The 24,047-nt window shown below is 42.0% G+C and overlaps 2 protein-coding genes across 4 annotated transcripts in view; one reads left to right on the forward strand and one right to left on the reverse strand.

Moving 5' to 3' along the window:
* LOC137334912 (chemokine-like protein TAFA-2) overlaps positions 1 to 24,047 on the forward strand; it is a 104,937-nt gene that overhangs the window by 15,614 nt on the left and 65,276 nt on the right. The gene's annotated exons all lie outside the window — the stretch shown is intronic.
* The window catches only part of LOC137334593 (uncharacterized), a 65,339-nt gene continuing 49,708 nt past the window's right edge, over positions 8,417 to 24,047 (reverse strand). Inside the window, exon 3 of one of the 3 annotated variants that reach the window (XM_067999395.1) lies at positions 8,417 to 10,454. In XM_067999395.1, coding sequence (XP_067855496.1) covers positions 9,044 to 10,084 — 1,041 coding nt within the window. In that variant the 5' untranslated portion in view covers positions 10,085 to 10,454 and the 3' untranslated portion in view covers positions 8,417 to 9,043. Of the gene's footprint in view, positions 12,269 to 24,047 lie in introns of all 3 variants that reach the window. The other 2 variants (XM_067999396.1, XM_067999394.1) reach the window with 2 other exon arrangements.

Genomic DNA, 24,047 nt, shown 5'->3' on the forward strand with positions numbered 1-24,047 from the left:
GTGAACCTTTGAATACTGGTTAATGGGGTAACTTTCTGATTACGTGCTGCTGGAAGTGGGGAACCTTGTCCACTGCAAGTCCATATTAGGAAAATTTTGGCTTTCAGTCCACTGCGGAGCTTGACTGCTTAATATTTATGAAGTAAAATTCAAGACCAGTGTCTAGATCAGAAGCGTCAAACTCATTTTATATGTTGGGCCTGAGCCGATGTCCTGGCACATGGCGTAGAGCCATAATCAGCAAAAAGTTATCTGGACACAGTGTGTTTAAGTGTTGCCTACTTTTATCATGGCTACTTGTTGCTTACAGATCAAGCACGTGTGTTTTACATTCATGTCTACAAAGAAATATGAAATTAATATCATAATTCATGTTAATGTTCTGGTAATTTACCCAATGGGTGCGGCATGTGATCTGGATTACACACTGCACAGTTTAAGGGTGGGGGGCGGGGGATGTGTAAAAGTGTCAGCGAAGATTATTGACATGGCTTAAAAAAAACTATTATTATTTTTGCTTTTGAAAAGTCTAGGGGGTAATATTTGGACCAGGTGGAAAAGGGGGGGGGGTGCAGAGGACCAATTTAGGGCCCCAACCTCCCATGCCCGAACAGTGCTGGAAACACTTTGGCACATTCTATTGGTGCTCTGGCGTCAGACTCAAACGGGCATTAGGCCCCTTGTATATGCTCATGAGGGGCCTAATGCTTGTTTAAGGACCCCTTCCTGAAGTTGGGCCGCCCTGAGCAGAGCTGGCGCTGGACTTACTTTGCTCTGCGTTTCCAGGAGTAGATGTAGCCTAAATAGCGGCTGCCACCAAAAAGGAAGAGCTTTCTTTTTTGGAGAAAGAACTTGCATTTATAAAGCGCATTTCATGACCTCAGTGTAATAAACTGGATAGCCAGGTGGTGAAGATAGAATGCTAGAGCCTCGTCTTCAGTTGCTTCCAAGCCTTTATTCACAGTGCTCCACATTACACACACCACACCCCAAATAAGCTCTCTTATAAATGGATACAAGAGAGTTCCCAATTGATACGCACCACCTGAATACAATTAACACTAATTGATATAAATCGCATGGATACAATTAACACTCAAGACGTACCAAAGGGCTTTGCAGCAAATTAAGTACTTTTGAAGTGTAGTCACTGTTGTAATGTAGGAAACGTGGCAGCTAATTTGCACACAGCAAGGCCTCAAGGACTGGGAGGAGCTCCACATGAATGTTTTTTAAAAAGGAAAGCAAGCCTTGGCTCAGTGGGTAGCATTCTCACCTCTGATTCAGAAGGTTGGGGGTTCATAGCCCCACTCCAGAGACTTAATCACAAAATCTAGGCTGACACACCAGTGCAGTACTGAGGGAGTGCTGCACTGTCGGAGGTGTCGTCTTTCGGATGAGACGTTAAACCGAGGCTCCGTCTGCCCTCTTGGGTGGATGTAAAAGATCCCATGGCACTATTCAAAGAAGAGCAGGGGACTTCTCCCTGGTGTTCTGAACAATATTTGTAAAGGGGTAGGTCATGCCTGATGAACCTGATTGAATTTTTTGAAGAGGTGACTAAGAATATTTATCGATGTTGTTTATATGGATTTCCAGAAGGCATTCGATAAAGTCCCTCATAAGAGACTGTTAGCTAAAGTTGAAGCTCATGGAATTGAGTGCAAATTACTGACCTGGTTAGGAAATTGGCTGAGCGGCAGGAGACAGAGAGTAGGGATAATGGGCAGGTACTCAAATTGGCAGGATGTGACTAGTGGTGTCCCACAGGGATCTGTGTTGGGGCCTCAACTATTCACTGTATTTATTAACGACTTAGATGACGGGATAGAGAGCCACATATCCAAGTTTGCCGATGACAAAAAGATAGGCAGCATTGTAAGCAATGTAGATGGAAGCATAAAATTATAGCGAGATATTAACAGATTAAGTGAATGGGCAAAACTGTGGCAAATGGATTTCAATGTAGGCAAGTGTGAGGTCATTCAATTTGGACCTAAAAAGGATAGATCAGAGTACTTTCTAAATGGTGAAAAGCTCAAAACAGTGGAGGTCCAAAGAGACTTAGGGGTCCATGTACAAATATCATTAAAATGTCATGGACAGGAACAGAAAATAATTAAAAAGGCTAATGGAATGCTGGCCTTTATATATAGAGGACTAGAATACAAGGGGGTAGAAGTTATGCTACAGCTATACAAAGCCCTGGTCAGACCACACCTGGAGTACTGTGTTCAGTTCTAGGCACCGCACCTTAGGAAGGATATATTGGCCTTGGAGGGAGTGCAGCGTAGATTTACTAGAATGATACCTGGACTCCAAAGTTAAATTACGAGGAGATTACACAAACTAGGGTTGCATTCCCTGGAATTTAGAAGATTAAGGGGTGATTTGATCGAAACTTTCAAGATATTAAGGGGAACTGATAGGGTAGATAAAGAGAAACTATTTCCGCTGGTTGGGGAGTCTAGGACTAGGGGACACAGCCTAAAAATTAGAGCCAGGACTTTCAGGAATGAAGTTAGGAAACACTTCTACACGCAAAGGGTCGTAAAAGTTTGGAACTCTCTTCTGCAAACGGCAGTTGATGCTAGCTCAATTGTTAATTTTAAATCTGAGATTGATAGATTTTTGTTAACCAGAGGTATTAAGGGATATGGGGTTAAGGCAGGTATTTGGACTTAGGTCACAAATCATCCATGATCTCATTGAATGGCATGATGTGGAGATGCCGGTGATGGACTGGGGTTGACAATTGTAAACAATTTTACAACACCAAGTTATAGTCCAGCAATTTTATTTGAAATTCACATACTTTCGGAGGCTTCCTCCTTCCTCAGGTGAATGTGGAAATGAAATCCTCGAACCCTTCGCATTTATAAATCACAGAACAATACTTGGTGATTACAGACAGTGTTTTCAACTGCCCGTTGCCAAGGCAATCAGTGTGCAGACAGACAGGTGTTACCTACAGATCCCCCGAATATACTTGAGTGGGTTCGTGATCTGTAGTCCTTTTGGGATCTTGTCTGCTTTCTTGCAGCTCTGTAAAAACTTGATGTCTGTGTCTATATGCGCGATCTTCTTGGATATCCTTTCCACTGTGAGCCGGCAGTTTGTGGTGTCGATGGTAGCCATGATGTGGAGATGCCGGCGATGGACTGGGGTCGACAATTGTAAACAATTTTACAACACCAAGTTATAGTCCAGCAATTTTATTTGAAATTCACAAGCTTTCGGCATTGAATGGCAGAACAGGCTCGAGAGGCTAAATGGCCCACTCCTGTCCCTATGTTCCTATGTCCCTCAACCAACATCACTAAAAAACAGATTATCTGGTCACTATTTCAGCGCTGTTTGTGGGAGCTTGCTGTGCGCACATTGGCTGTCACGTTTCCTGCATAACAACAGTGGCTACACTTCAAAAATTCTTCATTGGCTCTAAAGCGCTTTGGGATGTCCTGAGGTCATGAAAGGCACCATATAAATGCAAATCTTTTTATCTTTTCTTAAGCTAGAAGACTCATAACATGCTGGACTAGATTAGATGCCCTCTGGGCCAAGAGTCATAAACTGAAACCTTTCGTCGTTGGTTATTTGCAAGTCTAACGGTTCTGAGAATTTGATCAGCGATGAAGGGAAATAAAGTGGGTCATTCAGCTCTGACAGAAAGTAAAGAGATGAAATAAATCTGTTACTCAGTGGGCATTGCTCATTTTACCCAAACTCAGATTAATATCCGTGCCCTCCATCTGCACCGTCATGCACTGAATTTTAATCCTGTATTGAGTAGCAAAATCTGAGTGTCAGTTCCTGAATAATTCAGTAGTGCTCGACCACCATTTAAAACCATAATGCAGTGTCCAAAAAAAAAGTGAAGCAGTTCCGAAATATCTGATTTAAAAAATAACGTTCCTTTAATGCTCCTGCGTTGCAGGGATCTATTAATGTAAAGAATACCATATTTTTATGGTATTTGGCCTAACTGGTCTCTATCAGTGTTTATGCTCCACACGAGTCTCCTCCACCTCTCTTCATCTAACCCCGTCACCATATCCTTCTCTTCCTTTCTCCCTCATGTGTTTATCTACTGTTCCCTCAAATGCATCTATGCTGGTCGCCTCAACTACTCCTTGTGATAGCAAGTTGCACATTCTCACCACTCTCTGGGTAAAGATGTTTCTCTTGAATTCCTTATTGGATTCATTGGTAACTATCTTATATTTATGGCCCCTAGTTTTAAACACCCCCACAAGTGGAAACATCTTCTCTACATCTACCCTATCGAACCCCTTCATAATTTTGAAGACCTCCATTAGGCACCTCTCAGTCTTCTCCCTTCTAGAGAAAAGAGTCCCGGTCTGTTCAGCCTTTCCTGATAGTTATGATGTCACACTGTGTGACTAAATAGGTGGCAATCTGACAATTTTGAGTTCTGCAATACATGAACAGATACACAAAATGTTACACAGCAAATGAGGAAATTGGGAATGACGACAAGGCAATCATCTAATAGTAGGGTTCAGATACCATGGACCCGCAGTCTAAATTATGCTCACAGCAATACTGTTTTTTTTCATATAGTTTAAACTTAATACTGAAGCTTCGGGATGAGATTCCTCTTTAAATGCAAAATAGCAGAGTTCCCATCTTCTTCATAAATAATGAGCCACTGACAAAATTGCACGTTTTAAAAGCTGCATATTTCCACAATCTCAGTGGCAGATCATTAATTAGAAGGGAAAAGGAGGCAATCTTCCACTTTTCATTAAAAGAAGAATTTCAGCCCATTGATCAGTTCTTGTGCCGGTACTGGTGTCAGTGTGAACAGCAGTCATTCGTTCAATCCATGTCCTTACAGCAGGCTGATGTTCACACTGGGACATTAGCAGCTGTAATTAGCAGTTATCAAGCAGTATGGTATCAAGAGAATCCGTGCTTAGCGTACAATAGGTTACTGTAATCGTCATTTACAAACATCATTTAGATCACAAGATGCCATCAGACTAGAGCCTGTAGCCCAAGTCATGCTAATGTGATTGACTAACGATTCTAAAAGCAGATAGTAACACTGAGAATTCACACTTTTTTTTTCATCCAAGTTAAGGTTATTTTGGGAAGTGCTCTACATTTTAATAATAGAAATGATGGCCCTTGATATTTAGAAGAGAATCTTTAGTGTAATAATATGTGCTTTTTCTCCGTTCCGAGTTCTGTATTGCTATACACTTCCAGTGTATGATTAACGGAACAAATCTGGGGTTTTGGGTTTGGAGACTGCAGGCCAGAAGTAGAGATCATTGATTAATCAGTACAGATTCAGCAATCACCTACCAGCTACAAGCCTGGTTTTTTTTTCACATATAGGATTTTCCTTGCTCTTAAATTATGCACTAGTTTATTTGTTTTAGGGCCTACACATGATCAGATATGATAATATGTGCAATATTTGTTTCCAATTTGCTTTTTACCTGTCTTGGAATTGGGAGAACATAATTCATAATGTAAGAAAAAGTCAGAAAAGCAGAATGTAATTTCAGTGACTGATGAATATTTTGAAACCAGAGCAAAACACATTCATATATAACAATACACAGATTGATATATAACCTTATGCACATTCATATATAACAATACACAGATTCATATATAACAATTCTGTTTTTACAATGAAGTGCTTCAGAATACAATGCAGTGGCATAGCTTCAGAAAACAATTTGGGTGCAAGTATTGATGCATTATCTGCTCTAAATCCAAAGCAAGAAATTTTATTTTTCATAGCTCACAGTGAAAATACTCATTATTCATTCTACTACAAATAAACCATTTTTCAAGCTTTCTCTTGTCGTCTGAAGGTCCTTAAAATTTACAAGGCTGTGCTCTGGCTGCGCCCAGCGTTTCCAGTTATCTTTTAAATACATCTTGAAACCTCGCCGATTGCAGATTTACTAAGTGTCCAATTAGTTGCACCACAGGAGGCCTTTTTATTCAGCGAGGTCAGTAATCGGTGTGGACAGGAACAGCTCATCTGTTTTCATTTGCGGCTGATAGGAAAATTTCAAGTTTAATAACTCCATGTCTGCGCGTGAAGGTTCGTAAAGTGAACAAAACAAAGACCCAGAAGAATTAATTACTTCTGTAAAGCAGAACGCTAACCTACAGCAAGGACTCGTGTCTGTCACCATCAGCAGAGAAATATGTGGCAATCAGCAGCTGTTGTCGAGGTGATTATGCAGTGCACTTGTTACTGGCACTGTGCACTGGTGGCAACCACAGAATATGCAACATTGCTCCAAGATGCCATCGTCTGGTGCAAAGATAAACACGCGCGCACCACCCTTGCCCACCTATCTATCCCGACACATGAGGGCTCACACGCTACACTGAAAGGCGGGGAGAAAATGACATGAATTCTCTTTCTTTGTGTGTCAATCATTGCCATCAAAGATAAAGCATGCTCCGAGAAATATTCTGTTTGAAACTGCCACTGAGTGACACTTTTCAATGGTGTGGGTTTCAAGGGCACATGCTTAATTGATAGCTATATTTTTTTTGTTTCGCTGAAACTTCTGTCTCTTCCAGCTGGCATGAATCAAAAATTTTATGTAACCTTGAAGATCGCTATTAAATAGTCATGCTCTATATAAAACTAACTAGAGTGACATTTAAATTGCATATCCTGGCAATGCAAGAATAAAGAAAGCAACAGTAACCAGCCCAGCACTACATGATGCTTAAAAGGTTAGGATCCACCTTTCATGTCCTTACAGAGTGAAAGTGCTCATTTCAAAGGATTTCTTCAACTTGTCTCATTCATTCTGGGTTTTGGAAGGCTTCTCATTACAATCCGATTATTAACATTTATTTTATTCTATCACTAAAGTACTGTAAAATTCTATTATTAACACCAATGTTGGAAGGTAATCAATCTCTTGTTCTTTCCTTTGCCAGTTGTTAAATGGAATGACTTCTTTGACATAAGCAGGTTAATTGTTAAAATTTGTTTTCAATTCCTATAAAAAGGGGATAATAAGATATTTGGAGTCATTTGCTAACATTCAACTGAAGCAATTTCCTCCATTGCCAGAATGACCAGTCTCATTGACAGCTTGGCTCAATTGACCTGGGTCAGCTTGGCTCAACCGATAGCACATGCACCTCTGAGCCAATAGGTTGTGACCTCAAGCCCACTCCAGAACATGAGCGCCTATTCTAATCTGATATTTTAGTGTTGTATTGAGGGAGTGCTGCATTGTTGGAGGTGCTGTCTTCTGATTGGGATATTAAACAGAGGCCCCCCTCTGCTTATTCAGGTGAATGTTAGGGGTTCTGCGGCATTATTTGAAGAAAAACAGGGCGTTCTCCTGATGCTCTGGCCAGCATACCTGCTCAACAACTACCGCCAAAAAAAATAAACTGGTCATTCCTCTTTTAGCTTTATGGGATCTTGCCTGGAAGTGCTCTGGGCCGTCCTGGGAGATAATGATAAGGTACAATATAAAGGCAAGTTCTTTCTTGCCATTTTTTCAAGTCCTATCTGCACTCCCCATGTTTCTTGAAGTGCACCCTTGCTACATGTAACATTACTCTCCCATCCCCTGGTGGTGTTTGTTTTATCCTTATATGTGTTTTGAGCTTTCTTAGAGTGCCTGAGAGAAGTTAGGGTGGAGATATGTTCCCCCTGTCAGCAAACAGTAACTCATGAAATTATCACAATGAACTTTGTGATGGTTGAGCAGCTGCTTTAGTTTTAACTCAACAACCTGTCCAGATTGTGGAACATTTACTGATTCGGAGTATGTGTGAACGATTCCATTGAACGCCAGGAAGTTGTGGCTTTTGGAGGTATTATTCTATATTTTGGTACACGTGGCATGGGTTTAAAAAGGACATTGTTTTAAGGTGTACTTTGCCCACATGGTGCATTGGAGGCCCAAGGCAATCCTCAATGCCATGGAATGGTGGAATGCGGGTTTGTGCTCACAATTTCCCCCAGATGATGAGTTTCTGATCTCAGCCATAGTATCATAAGAGAGTAAAGGTTACGAACTTCCCCACAGGCATTGAGGGCAAATTTGAAGGGAGAGTTTCTTGGCACTACTTCCATGTACCTCCTATTGAACACTCAGAGTGCAGCATTGGTAGAGAACTGGGAACAAGTCGCCTACTCATCCAGTGTATTGAGCTTATGGAAACAAAAAGGAGAAAATAACAACTTGGAGTTGTATTTTGCTATGTGTATAAATATGTAAAATAATTCTAAACTATTATATTTTTCTTTGCTTTCATAACTTTTCCACACACTGCAAAATATACCCTGGGTTTGAAATTCCACTGAGCACTATTTTTAGCCATGATGTGGAGATGCCGGTGATGGACTGGGGTGGACAAATGTAAGGAATCTTACAACACCAGGTTATAGTCCAACAAATTTATTTTAAAATCACAAGCTTTCGGAGATTATTTCCTTCGTCAGATGAATGAATGAAAAGGTTCTCAAATCGCATATCTTATACTATGTTGGGACAGCATCACACCAATCAAAAGGTGTCGTTGTAATTCAAACAGGCCAGTCACGGAGAACAGCACGTCCCAGTACACTAGATATACATTGTGTCTATTACACAGGCAGGCAGAAAGAAACTCAAAATGGCAGAGAGAGAGAGAGAGAGAGAGAGAATTTTAAAAAACATATAATTTTTTTCCCCCTTTTTGCTGGTGGGGTTACGTGTAGCGTGACATGAACCCAAGATCCCGGTTGAGGCCGTCCTCATGGGTGCGGAACTTGGCTATCAACTTCTGCTCGACGATTTTGCGTTGTCGTGTGTCTCGAAGGCCGCCTTGGAGAACGCTTACCCGAAGATCGGTGGCTGAATGTCCTTGACTGCTAAAGTGTTCCCCGACTGGGAGGGAACCCTCCTGTTTGGCGATTGTTGCGCGGTGTCCGTTCATCCGTTGTCGCAGCGTCTGCATGGTCTCGCCAATGTACCATGCTCCGGGGCATCCTTTCCTGCAACGTATGAGGTAAACAACGTTGGCCGAGTCACAGGAGTATGAACCATGTACCTGGTGGTTCTCGTGTGATGGTGGTATCCGTGTCGATGATCTGGCATGTCTTGCAGAGGTTGCCGTGGCAGGGTTGTGTGGTGTCGTGGACGCTGTTCTCCTGAAAACTGGGTAACTTGCTGCGAACGATGGTCTGTTTGAGGTTGGGTGGCTGTTTAAAGGCGAGCAGTGGAGGCGTGGGGATGGCCTTAGCGAGGTGTTCGTCGTCATCGATGACATGTTGAAGGCTGCGGAGAACATGGTGTAGTTTCTCCGCTCCAGGGAAGTACTGGATGACGAAGGGTACTCTGTTGGTTGCGTCCCGTGTTTGTCTTCTGAGGAAGTCTATGCGATTCTTCGCTGTGGCCCGTCGGAACTGTCGATCGACAAGTCGAGCGTCATATCCCGTTCTTACGAGGGCGTCTTTCAGCGTCTGTAGGTGTCCATCGCGTTCCTCCTCGTCTGAGCAGATCCTGTGTATTCGTAGGGCCTGTCCATAGGGGATGGCCTCTTTGATGTGGTTGGGGTGGAAGCTGGAAAAGTGGAGCATCGTGAGGTTGTCCGTGGGCTTGCGGTAGAGTGAGGTGCTGAGGTGCCCGTCTTTGATGGAGATTTGTGTGTCCAAGAAAGAAACCGATTCTGAGGAGTAGTCCATGGTGAGTTTGATGGTGGGATGGAACTTGTTGATGTTATTGTGTAGTCTCTTCAGTGATTCTTCGCCGTGGGTCCATAGGAAGAAAATGTCGTCGGTGTATCTGGTGTATAGCGTTGGTTGGAGGTCCTGTGCAGTGAAGAAGTCGTGCTCGAACTTGTGCATGAAAATGTTGGCGTATTGGGGTGCGAATTTGGTCCCCATGGCTGTTCCGTGTGTTTGGGTAAAGAACTGGTTATCGAAGGTGAAGACATTGTGATCCAGGATGAAGCGGATGAGTTGTAGGATGGCGTCTGGAGATTGGCTGTTGTTGGTGTTGAGTACTGAGGCTGTTGCAGCGATGCCGTCATCGTGGGGGATACTGGTGTAGAGTGCCGAGACGTCCATCGTGGTGAGAAGTGTTCCTGGTTCAACTGGTCCGTGGGTGCTGAGTTTTTGTAGGAAGTCTGTAGTGTCGCGACAGAAGCTGGGGGTTCCCTGTACGATGGGTTTCAGGATGCCCTCGACGTATCCAGAGAGGTTCTCGCACAGGGTTCCGTTGCCTGATACGATAGGACATCCGGGTGTGTTGGCTTTGTGTATCTTTGGGAGGCAGTAGAAGTCTCCCACGCGGGGAGTACGTGGGATGAGAGTGCGTAGGATGCTTTGAAGGTCTGGATCGAAGGTCTTGATCAGTTTGTTGAGCTGGTGGGTGTGTTCTTTGGTCGGATCTGCGGGTAACCGTCTGTAGTGTTCCTGGTTGTCCAGTTGTCCTCCACTATTTTTAGTGCACTGGTTAAAATTTCTGTATGTGCAACTTTTAACAAAGTTGTTAATCCAAAATAACCAAGCTCACATTCTCATTAACGGAGAGCACCTCGGATTTTTACACCAGCGAGTTATCCAGTGGGTTAAAAATAGCATATTCACTGGATTTTAAACCCCTCTGAAGTTTACAGTATCCAAAAAGGACTATCTTAAGCATGCTACCATTCATTTTCTGATAAATGCAATTTTTAGTGAAGTTTGGATTAATGAAGTTTATTACATTGTATAAATGACATCACTTTATCACGGAGTAAAACATTACTTCACAACATATGTGCCAGCTGGAAACATGTCCCTTTATATTTAGGAACACATTTGTACCTGTAAAAAAAATAAATATTCATTACGGATTCTATTCAAATCCATGCCTGCTATTACTTAATGGAAAATTTCATATTCCTGGCACACAAAAGTTTCTCCCCCCCCCAATCATATCTCAAATGGGTGTTGTGCCAAATCCTTTGATTGATTTATTTTCAAACTATGCTAGCCTGGGATTCTAGTTACTAATATCCCAGTGGACTGGACCAGTATTTGACAGCTTGTAGCACTTTTTCTGAGTAGAATCATGACTCGTTGCCAATTTTGTAGAAACATCTGATTGATGAACACCTTCTGTGACTCTGTTTTCTTGTTGACATTTGGTTAAATGTGGTAATTTATCAATTCTACAACTTAAGTTTTATGTGCCCCCCCCCCAATACCAGTGTCTCTGATTTATACATTAGTCATTTTGATGGAAGGCAAATTTCATAAAGTGAACTGCAACAGAGACATGTAAATAAAGGCCAAAAATATAATCACTATATATGTCAAAGCTTTGTATGTGTGAAACAATAACATTCTTATAGTAAATCTACCAAAATGACAGATTCAATATTGCGTTTCTTTTCCCAACCTGATTTTGCTAACCTTTTTATTAACTTTGTATTTTTTTTGACAAGTTAGAGCATAAAGAAGAAATAAATCCATTCATTGCCATGAACACAATAATATTGAAAATGTCTATTATCTCAAATATTTCAGGCTGCATCCTTATTGTTTGACCTTTCCATCATTGCCTTACAAGTGTCATCTGAGATCTGTGGAAGCACTCATGTCTCTGAGTTAGAAGGTTGTTGGTTCAAGCCTCACTCAAGGACTTGAGCACATAATCAAGGCTGAAGCTTCGTTTCAGTAATGAGGGAACGCTGCGTTGTCAAAGCTGCTGTCTTTCAAAATGAAATATTCAAGCAAGGTCATAAGACATGACACATTTTTGAAGAAGAGCAGAGAGTTCTCCTGGTGTCCATACAACCAACACCACCAAACCACATTAACTGGCCATTCATCTCATTGCTGTTTGTGGGGACCTTCCCGTATACAATTTAGGTGCTGTATTTCCCTACTTAACTATACTTCAAAAATAATTCATTGGCTGTGAAGCATTTTGGAAGATTGTGAAAGGTACTATATAAAGGCAAGTTCTTTCTTTTCTTCAAGCCCCTCTCGCTAGTTGTCAATGAAATCTGTAGTGGAGCCATCCCATGCATTTTAGCTGGACGGTCAGATTCAGTCAGGGTACTTTTTAGTCCTCAGTTATTCATTCCATTGGGAGAAACATGTTGGTGAGAGATAGCTGGCTGTGTACATCAGCTACAGAACTTTTAGTCGACTGACTAGACGCCTGAGAGATTTTTGAAAGCAGCATTACAAAAGCAGTATAGTGTCTGTCCATTCACTCTCTCTGCTAATTGTTCTCCCCACCTTTCTTCTCCTCGTTCCCTTTTAGAAAAAATAAAAAACACAAAATTCTGTAAAAGTGAGCCGAAGCAAGTGGTAAGAATTTAAAAAAAAAGGTTATCAAAAAGGTAAATAGAAAGCATTAATGAATCAAAGAAAAAAACACACAAAAACAGAAAGAAAGACGAGGGCATGAGAAACAAAAAAAGAGGAAAAACTAAACAAGGAAAGAAAACAAATAGCTTAAAATATAGAGGAGAAATGGATCAAAAGAGAAAAAAAAAGTGAATGAAAAATGGGGGGAAAACTTAAGGAACTAAGAACATGAGAATTATACGAAGACAAAAAAGTCATTAGGCCCAATAAGTCCATTTCTTTTTATAGGTCAACCCACTTGCTGGTCTTCTCACCGTATTGCTTCTCTCTCCAAAAATACTGGTTGTTAATTGCTTTGAGAACTCCTGAGGATATGATAAGGCACTACATCAATGCAATTTCTTTCTTTCTTGATACCTTCTGTGCTTCACTGATCTTCTTTGGTAACTTACTCCACAACTCCATTACCCTTTGCATGAAAAGGTTCCAACTGACTTCCCTTCTTAACGTTAACTTCCTAATTTTTTTACCTTGAGCCCCTTCGCCATCATGAACAATTTGCCTGGATCAATTTTGTGAATTCCCTTGTCCACAGTCTTGAAAACCGTAAATTAAATCACGTTGAAGTCTCCTCGTTCCCCAAAACTGCTGCACATTAATGTAGAATTTTTATACATAAAGTATAAAGGCAATTTGATTTATGTTGCATAATAATGAGTGATATAAGAATAGGCACCGCTAGAGACATCTATAATGGCAGAAATGTCTCCTGGAATTGACCTGAGTAGTTGCTGAGTAAGAAAGGAAAGAATGAAGGAAAGGAAGTCAGGCTTGCCTCTATATCTATGTAGCACTGTATCACATTTCTCAGAAACACCTCAAATGAATTACTTTGAAGTGCAGTGCATGTTGTTATGTAAGCAAACATGGCAGCCATTTTACACAAAAATGCAAAAAAATTCACCCACCCACAATTAAGTGCAAATGAGGAAAAAAGCAAGAAAAGGAGGAAATACCAAAGTAAAAATAAGGCTGTAAAGCAAAGCTGAAATAATTGAAGAATCAGAAGGAGTTGGGAAGAATAAGTCTTAAAACCATTCCTCTTCAAGATCTCCTAGTTTTAGATACGATTTTCAAACTGACATACCGTAGGCCTCTGCACCTACCCACCAGCATCCCCCCTCCCCACATTTACAGGATCATTCAGGATTGTTGTGGTACAATTTATTCTCTACCTATCACCCAACCAAATTCTGTGTGCATTGGGTGAATGGTTATGGTAAAAATTGTACAAGTCCTCAGCGCATATACCATGAAAGCACTGAAAAATGCCATGGTGCTTATTGTTTAATTTGGGCAATAAAAAAAGCACAGTTTAACATGTGGGAATGCACTTCTGCATCCCTCTCCTGATGGTACATTGTTACATTTCTAATGATCCTACAAGACCTGGTATCACACAATTAGTTGGTCATTTTCGTGGCACAAAATTAAAAATCTTCAGAGGTTTGACTGGTAGGAGGTTTATGTTCCAATGAGTGATACCTTGTTTAGTCTGTTAGTGCGGTAAAACCCTTAAGAGTTATCTTAATTGCAAACACTTCTGAGAATATAGGGACAGGAAACCATTACTAATTCCTGGGGCCCGATATTAGGAGGGAGGCGGGTTGGCAGCGAGGGGTCGACGCGCCCGGTGAAATCGGGGTGCTCTGCACACAATTGTAGCTTGATTGAAGGTACTTACCTTGGCTTCCGGGTTTCGCGCTGGAAAGCTGCGCAGCGGGCGGACTGCGCAGGCGCATCATAGGCTGTCAGCTGGAGGAGCCCTATTTAAAGGGGCAGTCCTCCACTGACTGATGTTGCAGAAAATAAGCAAAATTACAGCATGGAACAGCCCAGGGGGAAGGCTGCTCACAGGTTTAATGATGCCTCACTCCAGGTCTTACTGGATGGGGTGAGGAGGAGGGGGAGGACAGAGATCTTCTCCCCGGCGGACGGGAGGAAGTGGCCTGCCTCTGCCACCACGGAGGCCTGGCTCGAGGTGGCAGAGGAGGTCACCTGCACCACAAACGGTGCAGGAGGTGCTTCAATGACCTAAGTAGGTCAGCCGAAGTGAGTACACTTACTCATTCCCCTACACTTCGTCTGCCACATCACCACCCCCACCCCACATCTCCTTCTGCACTGCCAACACTACTCTGTCACATCACCCCTCACACCCACTGAACCCTCATCCTCATCTTACCTGCACTTACTCACCTCCCCAGTACTCATCCCACCACTACCAATCCTCATACAATCTTATGGCTCTATCTCATACTCACCCTCTCATGCATCTCTTTCACGGTCAGCCTCACTCAACCTGCCACCACCTGTGCTGCAGCCACAGGGCATGCATCACATATGTGTGGTAGGAAGCGTAAGGCAAACGTGTTGTGAGCATGAAGGGGATGCACAAGGGGGTTTGAGGATTTGTCATGGTTTTTACTTTTATTTGATTTCTGATCAACTCACATTATATATTATATTGTCACCACTACTGCCACGTCTTGGCCATTCTTGTCTGGTTTGTGCAATAATGCCCTTTCCTGAGGATCATTATGAAGACCCATAACTGATGCCACCCATTGTGTCACTGCAGAGTGGGTGTAGGTGTATTTGCAGGGCTCTTTTGTGCAGACGACTGAGAGACGTCGGCGATGACCCCGGTGGCACCCTGGAAGGATGCGAAGGAGAAGTTGTTGAGGGCAGTGGTGACTTTGACAGCGACAGGTAAGAAGATGGTGCTTGGGCCAGCCAGGAGCAGCTCGGCATGAAGGAGGCTGCAGATGTCCACGACTACATGTTGAGTGACTCTGAGTCTCCGTATGCACTGCTGCTCAGAGAGGTCCAGGAAGCTGAGCCTTGGTCTGTAGACCCTGTGGCGAGGGTAGTGCCCTCTGCGATGCATCTCTCTCTGCGGTAGCCCTCCTTCCTGCTGTACAGGTGGATGTGTCACAGCACTGTGTTGTGGAGCTCCACGTGTCAGAGGTGGACGACGTGGCCGGCGAGGCTGTTGATGTTGTTCGTCCTCCGAGGAGGTCATGACTGCAGCTACGGCGGCCCCCATCCGGAAGATGTACGTTTGAGGGGGTCCGCAAGGTGGATAAATGTGTCTGGACACCGGGGTAAGTGTGCAAGTTTGTAAATTTTATTGTTAGGAGGAGGGTGGTGGAGGCCAAACTTTGTCCAAAGTGACAGAGTGGCCTCCTGCAATGAGTGAAGGTCTCCCCCCCTCCCCACCTGTCAAATGGACCTTTGCAGCTGCCACAGGCTGATGGCTGCAACACGTCCATTTCAACTGGGAGTGTTTCCCCCAGTATGGGAAACACGCTCAGTTGAGATGAAAATCCCACCCCTCCTAAAATATCATGTCAATCAGGTCTGCTAACGACCTGAAGTATCAAAATAATTACCTTAAGTGGGATCCCGCCCGATTTAATTGGTGGCGGGAGTCCCGCATGCAGGGGCTGCGCGCGCATGTAAGCGCGTCACTGGGGAACCCGGAAGTGGGCGGGTTGGAGCCGGGCTCCGGACCCGTCCCGGGAATCCCCGATTTTCGGAGCCCCTCCCCCGGCCACGAACCCGCCGGCTCGGGGGTCTGAAAATCGAGCCCCTGGAGTCTATCTATGGTAAATATAAATTCTGATGCTATATGAAAATTGCAATGTCAAGTGAGCTGTTTGAAAACATATTAAAACATTTACAAAATGTTAAAAGATTTAATTATATTTATCACATGAAAGATAAAAAGATGAAACACCTATTACAGTAAGCCAACTGCACTTTTAAAATTCTGACATTGAAAAGCTCTCTTATTAAAGCCAGCCTTTTAAAAACCGGGCATCATGATTTTGCTAATTAAGTGTCACTTCCAGGTGTGTACTTTACCCACTCCCCATAGTCATTGAACTTCTGTTCGCTAATACCATCTTGAACAGATTGCTATGTTACTCATGGTAATGCATAATAAACCAGATAAAATAGCCTCCGGTATTTCAGCCTTTACTGCACATTTATGTGGAATCTTTATCCATAAAGCATTAATGCTGTTTGATTTATATTGCATAATAGTTAATATAACAATAGGAACAGCTAGGAATAGCTGTAATGGAGACAGATAACTCATAGAAATGACAAGAGAAACAGAGAATGAAAAAGATGTGCTTTTGCATAGTGCCTGATCACATCTCTCAAACACCTCAAATTAATTACTTTTAAGTGCAATGCCTGATGGGCAGGCAAAACGCAGCAGCCGTTTTGCACACAAGACGATTTCACAAACAGCAATGAGATGAATAACCAGTTCATTTGTTTTTTTTGGTGTTGGTCAGGGGAGTAATGTTGGGCTTAAAAACCGATGGGATGAAATTCCTTCTGTCGATAACTTTAGCATAAAAGCCAGCACCGGTATAAAGTAGGATTTCCCATTTTACACACATGATGACTCCCGATAAAATTATCAGCGGGGGAAGAGTTTCATTCCGAGACTGACTTTATCAAAGGGCCTATTTACGACCACAAAATTTTTAATGGCTGTCTATTACTGTGCTACTCTGAACATACTGAAAGTCAGAAACCTGACTGATTAGTCCAAGGTGGGGGGAGTTTTCCAATATCAGCCATATGTTTATCATCCTCCTCGAGTAAAAAGGGGGCATAGATGTATGGTTATCGAAGAGTCATAGAATGATACAGCACAGGAGGAGGCCATTCGGCCCATCGTGCCTGTGCCGGCTCTTTGAAAGAGCTATCCAATTAGTCCCACTCCCCTTATAGTCCTGCAAATTTTTCCCCTTCAAGTATTTATCCAATTCTCTTTTGAAAGTTGTTACTGAATCTGCTTCTACCGCCCTTCAGGCAGTGTACTCCTGATCATGACAACTTGCTATGTAAAAGAAATTTCTCATCATCTCCCCTCTGGTTCTTTTGCCAATTACCTCAAATCACCAGGAGAACAAACAGGGAAGAGTGAAGAAATGTGTTCATACAGAGGGCTGCTGGGACATGAGTGGGCACTATAATGTCACTTAAAATGTAACTGGCTAAATATTTGAAAAGGAAGAATGAAAAAGATACTGGGAAATGAATTGGAGTAGATAGCTCTGGTATAGCATCACACACTCACAGTGGGCTGAATGGCTACCTCCTGAGTTCTATGGTTCTATGTTCACATCCACCACACTTAGATGATGTGTAAAATTTTACATCATATGGAATTACACTATCCTGTGAACTAACCTTATATAACAGGGAAGGATTCCTCCATCAGATAGAACAATACATCACATAGAATGATTACTTTGGTTCATGGTGGAGACTGTAGCTAACTAGAACTTTCTTAATTTTACCTGGAAATGCTTCTAAAGTTTTGCACTTCCTGCCAGTATGTCCTACAACATCATTAAACACTATCATGGTAGTGTGCCTTGGGACGTTTTACTACGTTAAAGGCACCATATAAATGCAAGGGCTGCTGTTGAGTGCTCTTACAAATAAACTCTTTTACAAATAAACCAGCCATTACCAGTTCCTCAATTACAGAGTTATAAATGGATCTTCACACAAAATCAGTTCATCACTTGAAGAGGTTTTCATTTGGATTGTTTTTGCTGTAAAATGATCTGTCCCCGACATTCTTTGTTTTATAAGGCAAATTATATTAATATTCCAAACATACTTGTAATTTCTTAAAATACACAGTGGGATTGAAATTTGAGGTACTCATTCCATTTATTTCATGGCTACCAGCTCCAAATTAGAAGATTTCCTTTGTTGTGTGGATAAGTGAACAGTGATGTAGCTTGTGTTGTGCAACTGCAGAACACTCTCCTAGAAGGAAGGATCTGATGTGGTTTTGCTACTAATCAACCTTATCTACTGCAGTACTACAATGCTGCCAAAGGACTATTAGAGTGTGGCACATATTGGGGAAACCCCATACATACTGCACAACAATAATAACAGCAACTTGCATTTATATAGCGCCTTTAACGTAATAAAACGTCCCGAGGTGCTTCTCAGGAGCGTTATCAACCAAAATTTGACACCGAGCCTCATAAGGAGATATTAGGACAGGCAAAGTGGAGCGTCTTAAAGGAGGAGAGAGAGGTAGAAAAACAGCGAGGTTTAGGGAGGGAATTCCAGAGCTTAGGGGCCGCCAAATGTGCAGTGATTAAAATCGGGGATGCGCAAGAGGCCAGAATTGGAGGAGCACAGAGATCTTGGAGGGTTGTAGGGCTGGAGGAGGTTACAGAGATAGGGAGGGATGAGGCCATGGAGAGATTTGAAAACAAATGAGAATTTTAAAATCGAGGTGTTGCCGGACTGGGAGCCAATATAGATCAGCGAGCACAGGGGGTGATCCACCTCAGGTCTTCTATACTCCTGGTTCCTGAGATATTTAGACCAGCTATATATCCCCATCTCCATGCCTTTACTAGCATAGACAACTCCATAGTGGACCTAAACTAGGCATGCAGAATTTTAAAAGGATAAATTTTATTTACAGGCGCTAACACTTTTTGAAAGTGATCCAGTCCCCGATTCTCTTGTGCACACTGCTTTCTTTTAGAGAAATATAGCTTTCAATGGAGTATTTTGTTCACAACAACAATTCCTCATCCTTCTAAAGTATTTGTAGACTTAATTGCAGTTAGGTTTCCCAGTGGGAAATGTCCCTTGTAGGTATTCAGAGAATGTGCTCTATTTGGAGCAATGTTTTGCAAGGTAGCACTCTGGGCAATATCCTAGCTAGGACCTCCTTCATCAGGAAACCTAATCTCTTATGTGTCACAGACACTGCAGGAAGAAATGCTGACTCTCTGTGGTGAAAAACTAAATAAAACTAAAGTAGTGTGCGTTGTAAAGAGCAGGTTTTGGTTATGTCGTAGGTGCCAAAGAGAGGAGATGTTTCCTTTAAATCCAGAATCCCCTTTGGATTGTTTGACAGATGTTTTAAAATGTTCTTTTTCCCGCATTTTAAAGATGTCCTTCAATTTATTGTAAGAGTTACTAAATTCTATATGTTCAGTGGGTGAAACCAGTCTTGAGAAAAAACGTTAAAATGATCATAATTGAATTCTGCTACAATTCAGGTGCAGCTGTAATCTGAAAGGAGATAAACCCATTAGCATTCAATCCCTGAGCCAATAGCCAACACTATATTTAAATCTTTAATAACTAAAGGCTTCCTTACTAAAACTATAATGCTACAAAAAGCTGGAAATCTTGCATTTATATGCATTTCATTTTCCCTCTCAGTTTGCCCCTCTCTATCAGTCTCCCTTTATCATACACACTCCCTGAGTCACCTTCCTGCACTGTATTTGTGCCCTTATCTTTAGCAAGTTAAAATAACAATGAGGGACCACAAAATATTTTCATGAACAAATGCACCTGCTCCCAGGCCTCTGCCGAGGTCACTGGTAAACTAGCTGGTAGCAGGTGTGTAAGAGTGGGCCAGGCTATCTTCCCTTCAGATTTTCCCTCTCTCCTGCCTTCCCCAAAAAGATGTCTTGAGGGAGGAATCGCTCTGGCCACTAAGGCATGCAAATATGACGTGGTTACATGTAGCGACTCCCTCATCACCCCTCACCCTATTCCTTATCGACACCCATTGGCTTCCAGTCCCCCAAAGTCGCAAATTAAAAATTCTCATCCCTGTCTTTAAATCTCTCCATAGCCTTGTTCCCCTTTATCTGTAACTCCTCCACCCCCTCCTCGAATTCTCCGTTCCTCTAATTCCGACCCCGCATTGACAGTGATTCCTTCAGCCTCCCAGGTCCCACTCTCTGGATTACCCTCCCTAATGTCCCTGCCTTGCCCCCTGACTTTCCTCCTTTAAGACCCTCCTTAAAAGCTACCTCTCTGACCAGACTTCTGGTCACCCCTCCTATTCTCTTTCTTTGGCCCGGCGTCCATTTTCCTCATGCTTCTGTGAACCACCTTGGGAAGTTTCTTTGTGTTAAAGGCACTATATATAAATGCAAGTTATTGTACAGCAATTCTTCACCACTCCTCCCCCTCCTTTCATCCTTCCTCGTGAGGACATTTAGCACAGGAAAGAGCCGCACCGTCAGACTACATGTAACTAGGGTTTGCCAAAAATTACTCCGAGGTACTTGTTTCTAACACTGTTCATATTATGGACTACTATTGTTCAGTTTTGGGGTCAGTTTTCTTGTGTAGGATGTGGCTGTCAGAAGCTTGCCAATTTATTGATGTCCAGTTACATTCCTATCAGGATTAATAATTGCGATGTTTATCATAGAAAGTTTGAGAAATAATTTGCATATAATTACCCGGAAATTAAGTAAGAACAGCATTGTATTACAAGATAGCCTTCTAACTGAGAAATGTCACTGTAACATCAGAAAAAGTTACTGTGGTGCGTTCCATTCACCTGATCCCTGGGATTAGACTGCAATCTGAAAAGTCATTCTCTGATCTGTAATTTTATCAGTGTTTAAATTTTATATGGGGTTTTTTCTTCTGGATCAGTTTTTATGCTCGCGACATCTTTCAGTGCAGATACCAATCATCAGCGTGCTTGATTTCACTGATGTGTGATGACATCCACCCTAACAGGCTATGATGCCATTACTGCAGGTTTATTGAGAAACAATATGTAGTTGATAGCAGGAGATTCTGTAGCCAGCGCACTGTATAATTCCATTAAACCTCTCTCGTCTGGAGTACTTCTTTTACATTTGCTATTTCTATTTTTAAAGATTTTGCATTGACCAAAAAATTATTTTGTAATGATTACATCGGGTAAAATGAAAGGGCTAAATGAAAAGGAAATTGTAATTTCATGGTCGCTATTTCTATTACCTTTAATTTCTCCCATTTTATATTTTATAATAGTCCATTTTAGTGATTAATAGTACCATGCTGTTTTTCATCGACAATTTTATTAATGTTTTAATGACTTCAATTTAACTGGATGATTGATAGTAAATCCGTTCTTACTTTCTTAATCTGTGTAACTTTTAAGATTTCAGTTCTGAGATTTAAGAGGTGAGATACGATTACATGTTGATTTTGCATTTTTGAACACAAGTTAAAATAAGCAAAGAGTTAAGAGCATAAAAGCAAAACACTGCGGATGCTGGAAATCTGGAATAAAAACTGAAAATGCTGGAAGCACTCCGCAGATCAGGCAGCATCGGAGGAGAGAGAAAAACAGAGTTAACGTTTCAGGTCTTTGACCTTTCATCAGATGTTCTAATGAAGGGTCATTGACCTGAAACATTAACCGTTTCTCTCTCCACAGATACTGCCTGACCTGCTGAGTGTTTCCAGCATTTTCAGTTTTTACAGTAGATAATCCATGTCATTTTGTGCACCATAAATTTCTAAAATGCTCTTTAATTTGAGCAAAGGCATATTAGTCTTACTAAAAAACATGGCGAGGGTGAAATTGGTCTTCAGAGGAAGTGCAAAACAGATGACAGCTCGTTTATACACCTCACCTCATTTTTGTTCCCATTGACTTCAATTGGGCGCGGTATTAAATGGGCTGCCGAGTCGCTATCGCCCATTTTGCGCTACCGTTAAAGACCAATTGCAACCCCCCCCCCCGTGTTTGGTTTGCATTTCTAAGCTCCTGCTGAACTCAGTGAATACACCTGGCATCTGTAGTTAGTTGTATTCCATTACATGGTTTATGACAGATACAACTATTCCATTAGCGTTTGTATATTCCATTCCATATATTGTGACGGATACAGCCAGATATTTGATTGGCACAGAAAGTGATGGTGGTGGGGAGGGTGGTGGTGGTTAATGCTAGGAGAAAGATGGTGTAATGAATTGAAGAAAAGAGAAGGCTGAGAGATGACCTGATAGAGGTCTTCAAAATTATGAAGGGATTCGATAGGGTTTATGTAGAGAAGATGTTTCCACTTGCGGGGGAGTCCATAACTAGGGGTCATAAATAAATCCAATAAGGAATTCAGGAGAAACCTCTTTACCCAGTGGGTGGAACTTGCTACCATATGGAGTAGTTGAGGAGAATAGCATAGATGCATTTAAGAGGAAGCTAGATAAACACATGAGGGAGAAAGGAATAGAAGGATATGTTGATAGGGTTAGATGAAGTAAGGTGGAAGGAGGCTCCTGTGGAGCATAAACACTGGCATAGACCTGTTGGGCCAAATGGCCTGTTTCTGTGTTGTAAATACAATTTAATACTATGTATGCAATACATGAGTTACAAAACACTATGACCTATTCCCTTCATTCATGACAGCAGCAATATTATTCTGGTATGTTTTGCTCAGTCTTAAAACTGCGTTGTCAGTATGTCAACTGGTTACTCTGCTGCAAGACATACAGGGCACCTGTAGTCATACGGGGACCCCTGATACTGAGCCACATGCATCTCATGCATGCTCTGATTTAACTTCTCAAACTTACTAAATTCCAAAACGCACACTGCTCAGCTGTTGAAGTGCCCAAAGATTTAAGAAGCATCTTATGGAGCACATTGATTAGCTGTTCTAGGGAAAGGAATAGGGAGAGATCGCTGGAGGAAAAGGTAGCAGCTGGGGAAGGTCACTGGAGTGACAGGGAAATCACTGGGAGCAGTCAAATAGTAAGAGAACTGGGACAGAGTAAGAGAAAGACACGGATAGATGGACAGAATAAGACAGACACTGGGAGAGAGTAACAGGGACATGGAAGAAGAACTAAAATTTACAGCCTTTACCAGAGGAAACATCAATTTATACTCTACTAAAATGAGCAAAAATGTGGGTTTCAGCCCCAAGGAAGGACAGCAACAGACACACCCGCACACACACCCGCACACACACATGCGGGCACACACACACACGCAATACCAGAGACATTGGGAGAAAGTAACAGGGATCCTTCTCTAGGTCCTATAAAAGCAATGATTGAATTAACTTCCAATTCAGACCTCAGTAAGATAGATAAAGAAGATAGGTGGACCGCGTTTCAATATAATTATAAATCCCTGCCTTATGTGTTGTGCTCTGGAACAAAAATTAATAAATAGAATATAGAACTGCACCATTACACGTGTAAATTTCTAAATTTTCCAAGGGATGTATGCACCAGACTCACCCAGGGAGCATACTCTCACTGGGATAGAAAGAGGGCAGGGGAACAGAATGGCTCCTGCAGGGCCCCCAAATCTATTGAGCCAGCCCTGAGGACACAAGAAAATCACAAGTGAGTGAGAAAAGGTAATTTAGTTCATGAAGTCCACTCCATCCAGAGTACCCATACAATGATTGGATCATGGACCGCAGCCCCCCACCCCCGTTGATCCCTTACTTTAAGTTCCTTCCTCAACCTCCCCTGTAAAAAAGTCAAGTGGTACTGTTAATATCTCTATAACCCTCAATCCTCCTTCTCAACACAAATTAATCCAACCCCTTTATAAAAGAGTCAATTGACCCATAATTCTTTTTTCTAAGTGTCTTTTGTAAAATTGCACTATCCTATGGGGAAAAAAATGTTTTTTCTAATCCCTAATCTTACTCAATCAAGGCTTGCGAATGGTGTACTTGTACCCTCTAGGCCTATGCACATTCTCCAAATTTAATAGCTTTCTTACTTCACCCTTATCCTCCTTTTTTATTATTTTGAACACCTTTATCGGTCTTTTCTTCAGCAAAAATAAGTTTGATTTCTTGAGCCTTTCTTCTTAACT

Source organism: Heptranchias perlo, chromosome 18, assembly GCF_035084215.1.
Source record: "Heptranchias perlo isolate sHepPer1 chromosome 18, sHepPer1.hap1, whole genome shotgun sequence".
NCBI classification, from domain to species: Eukaryota; Metazoa; Chordata; class Chondrichthyes; order Hexanchiformes; family Hexanchidae; genus Heptranchias; species Heptranchias perlo.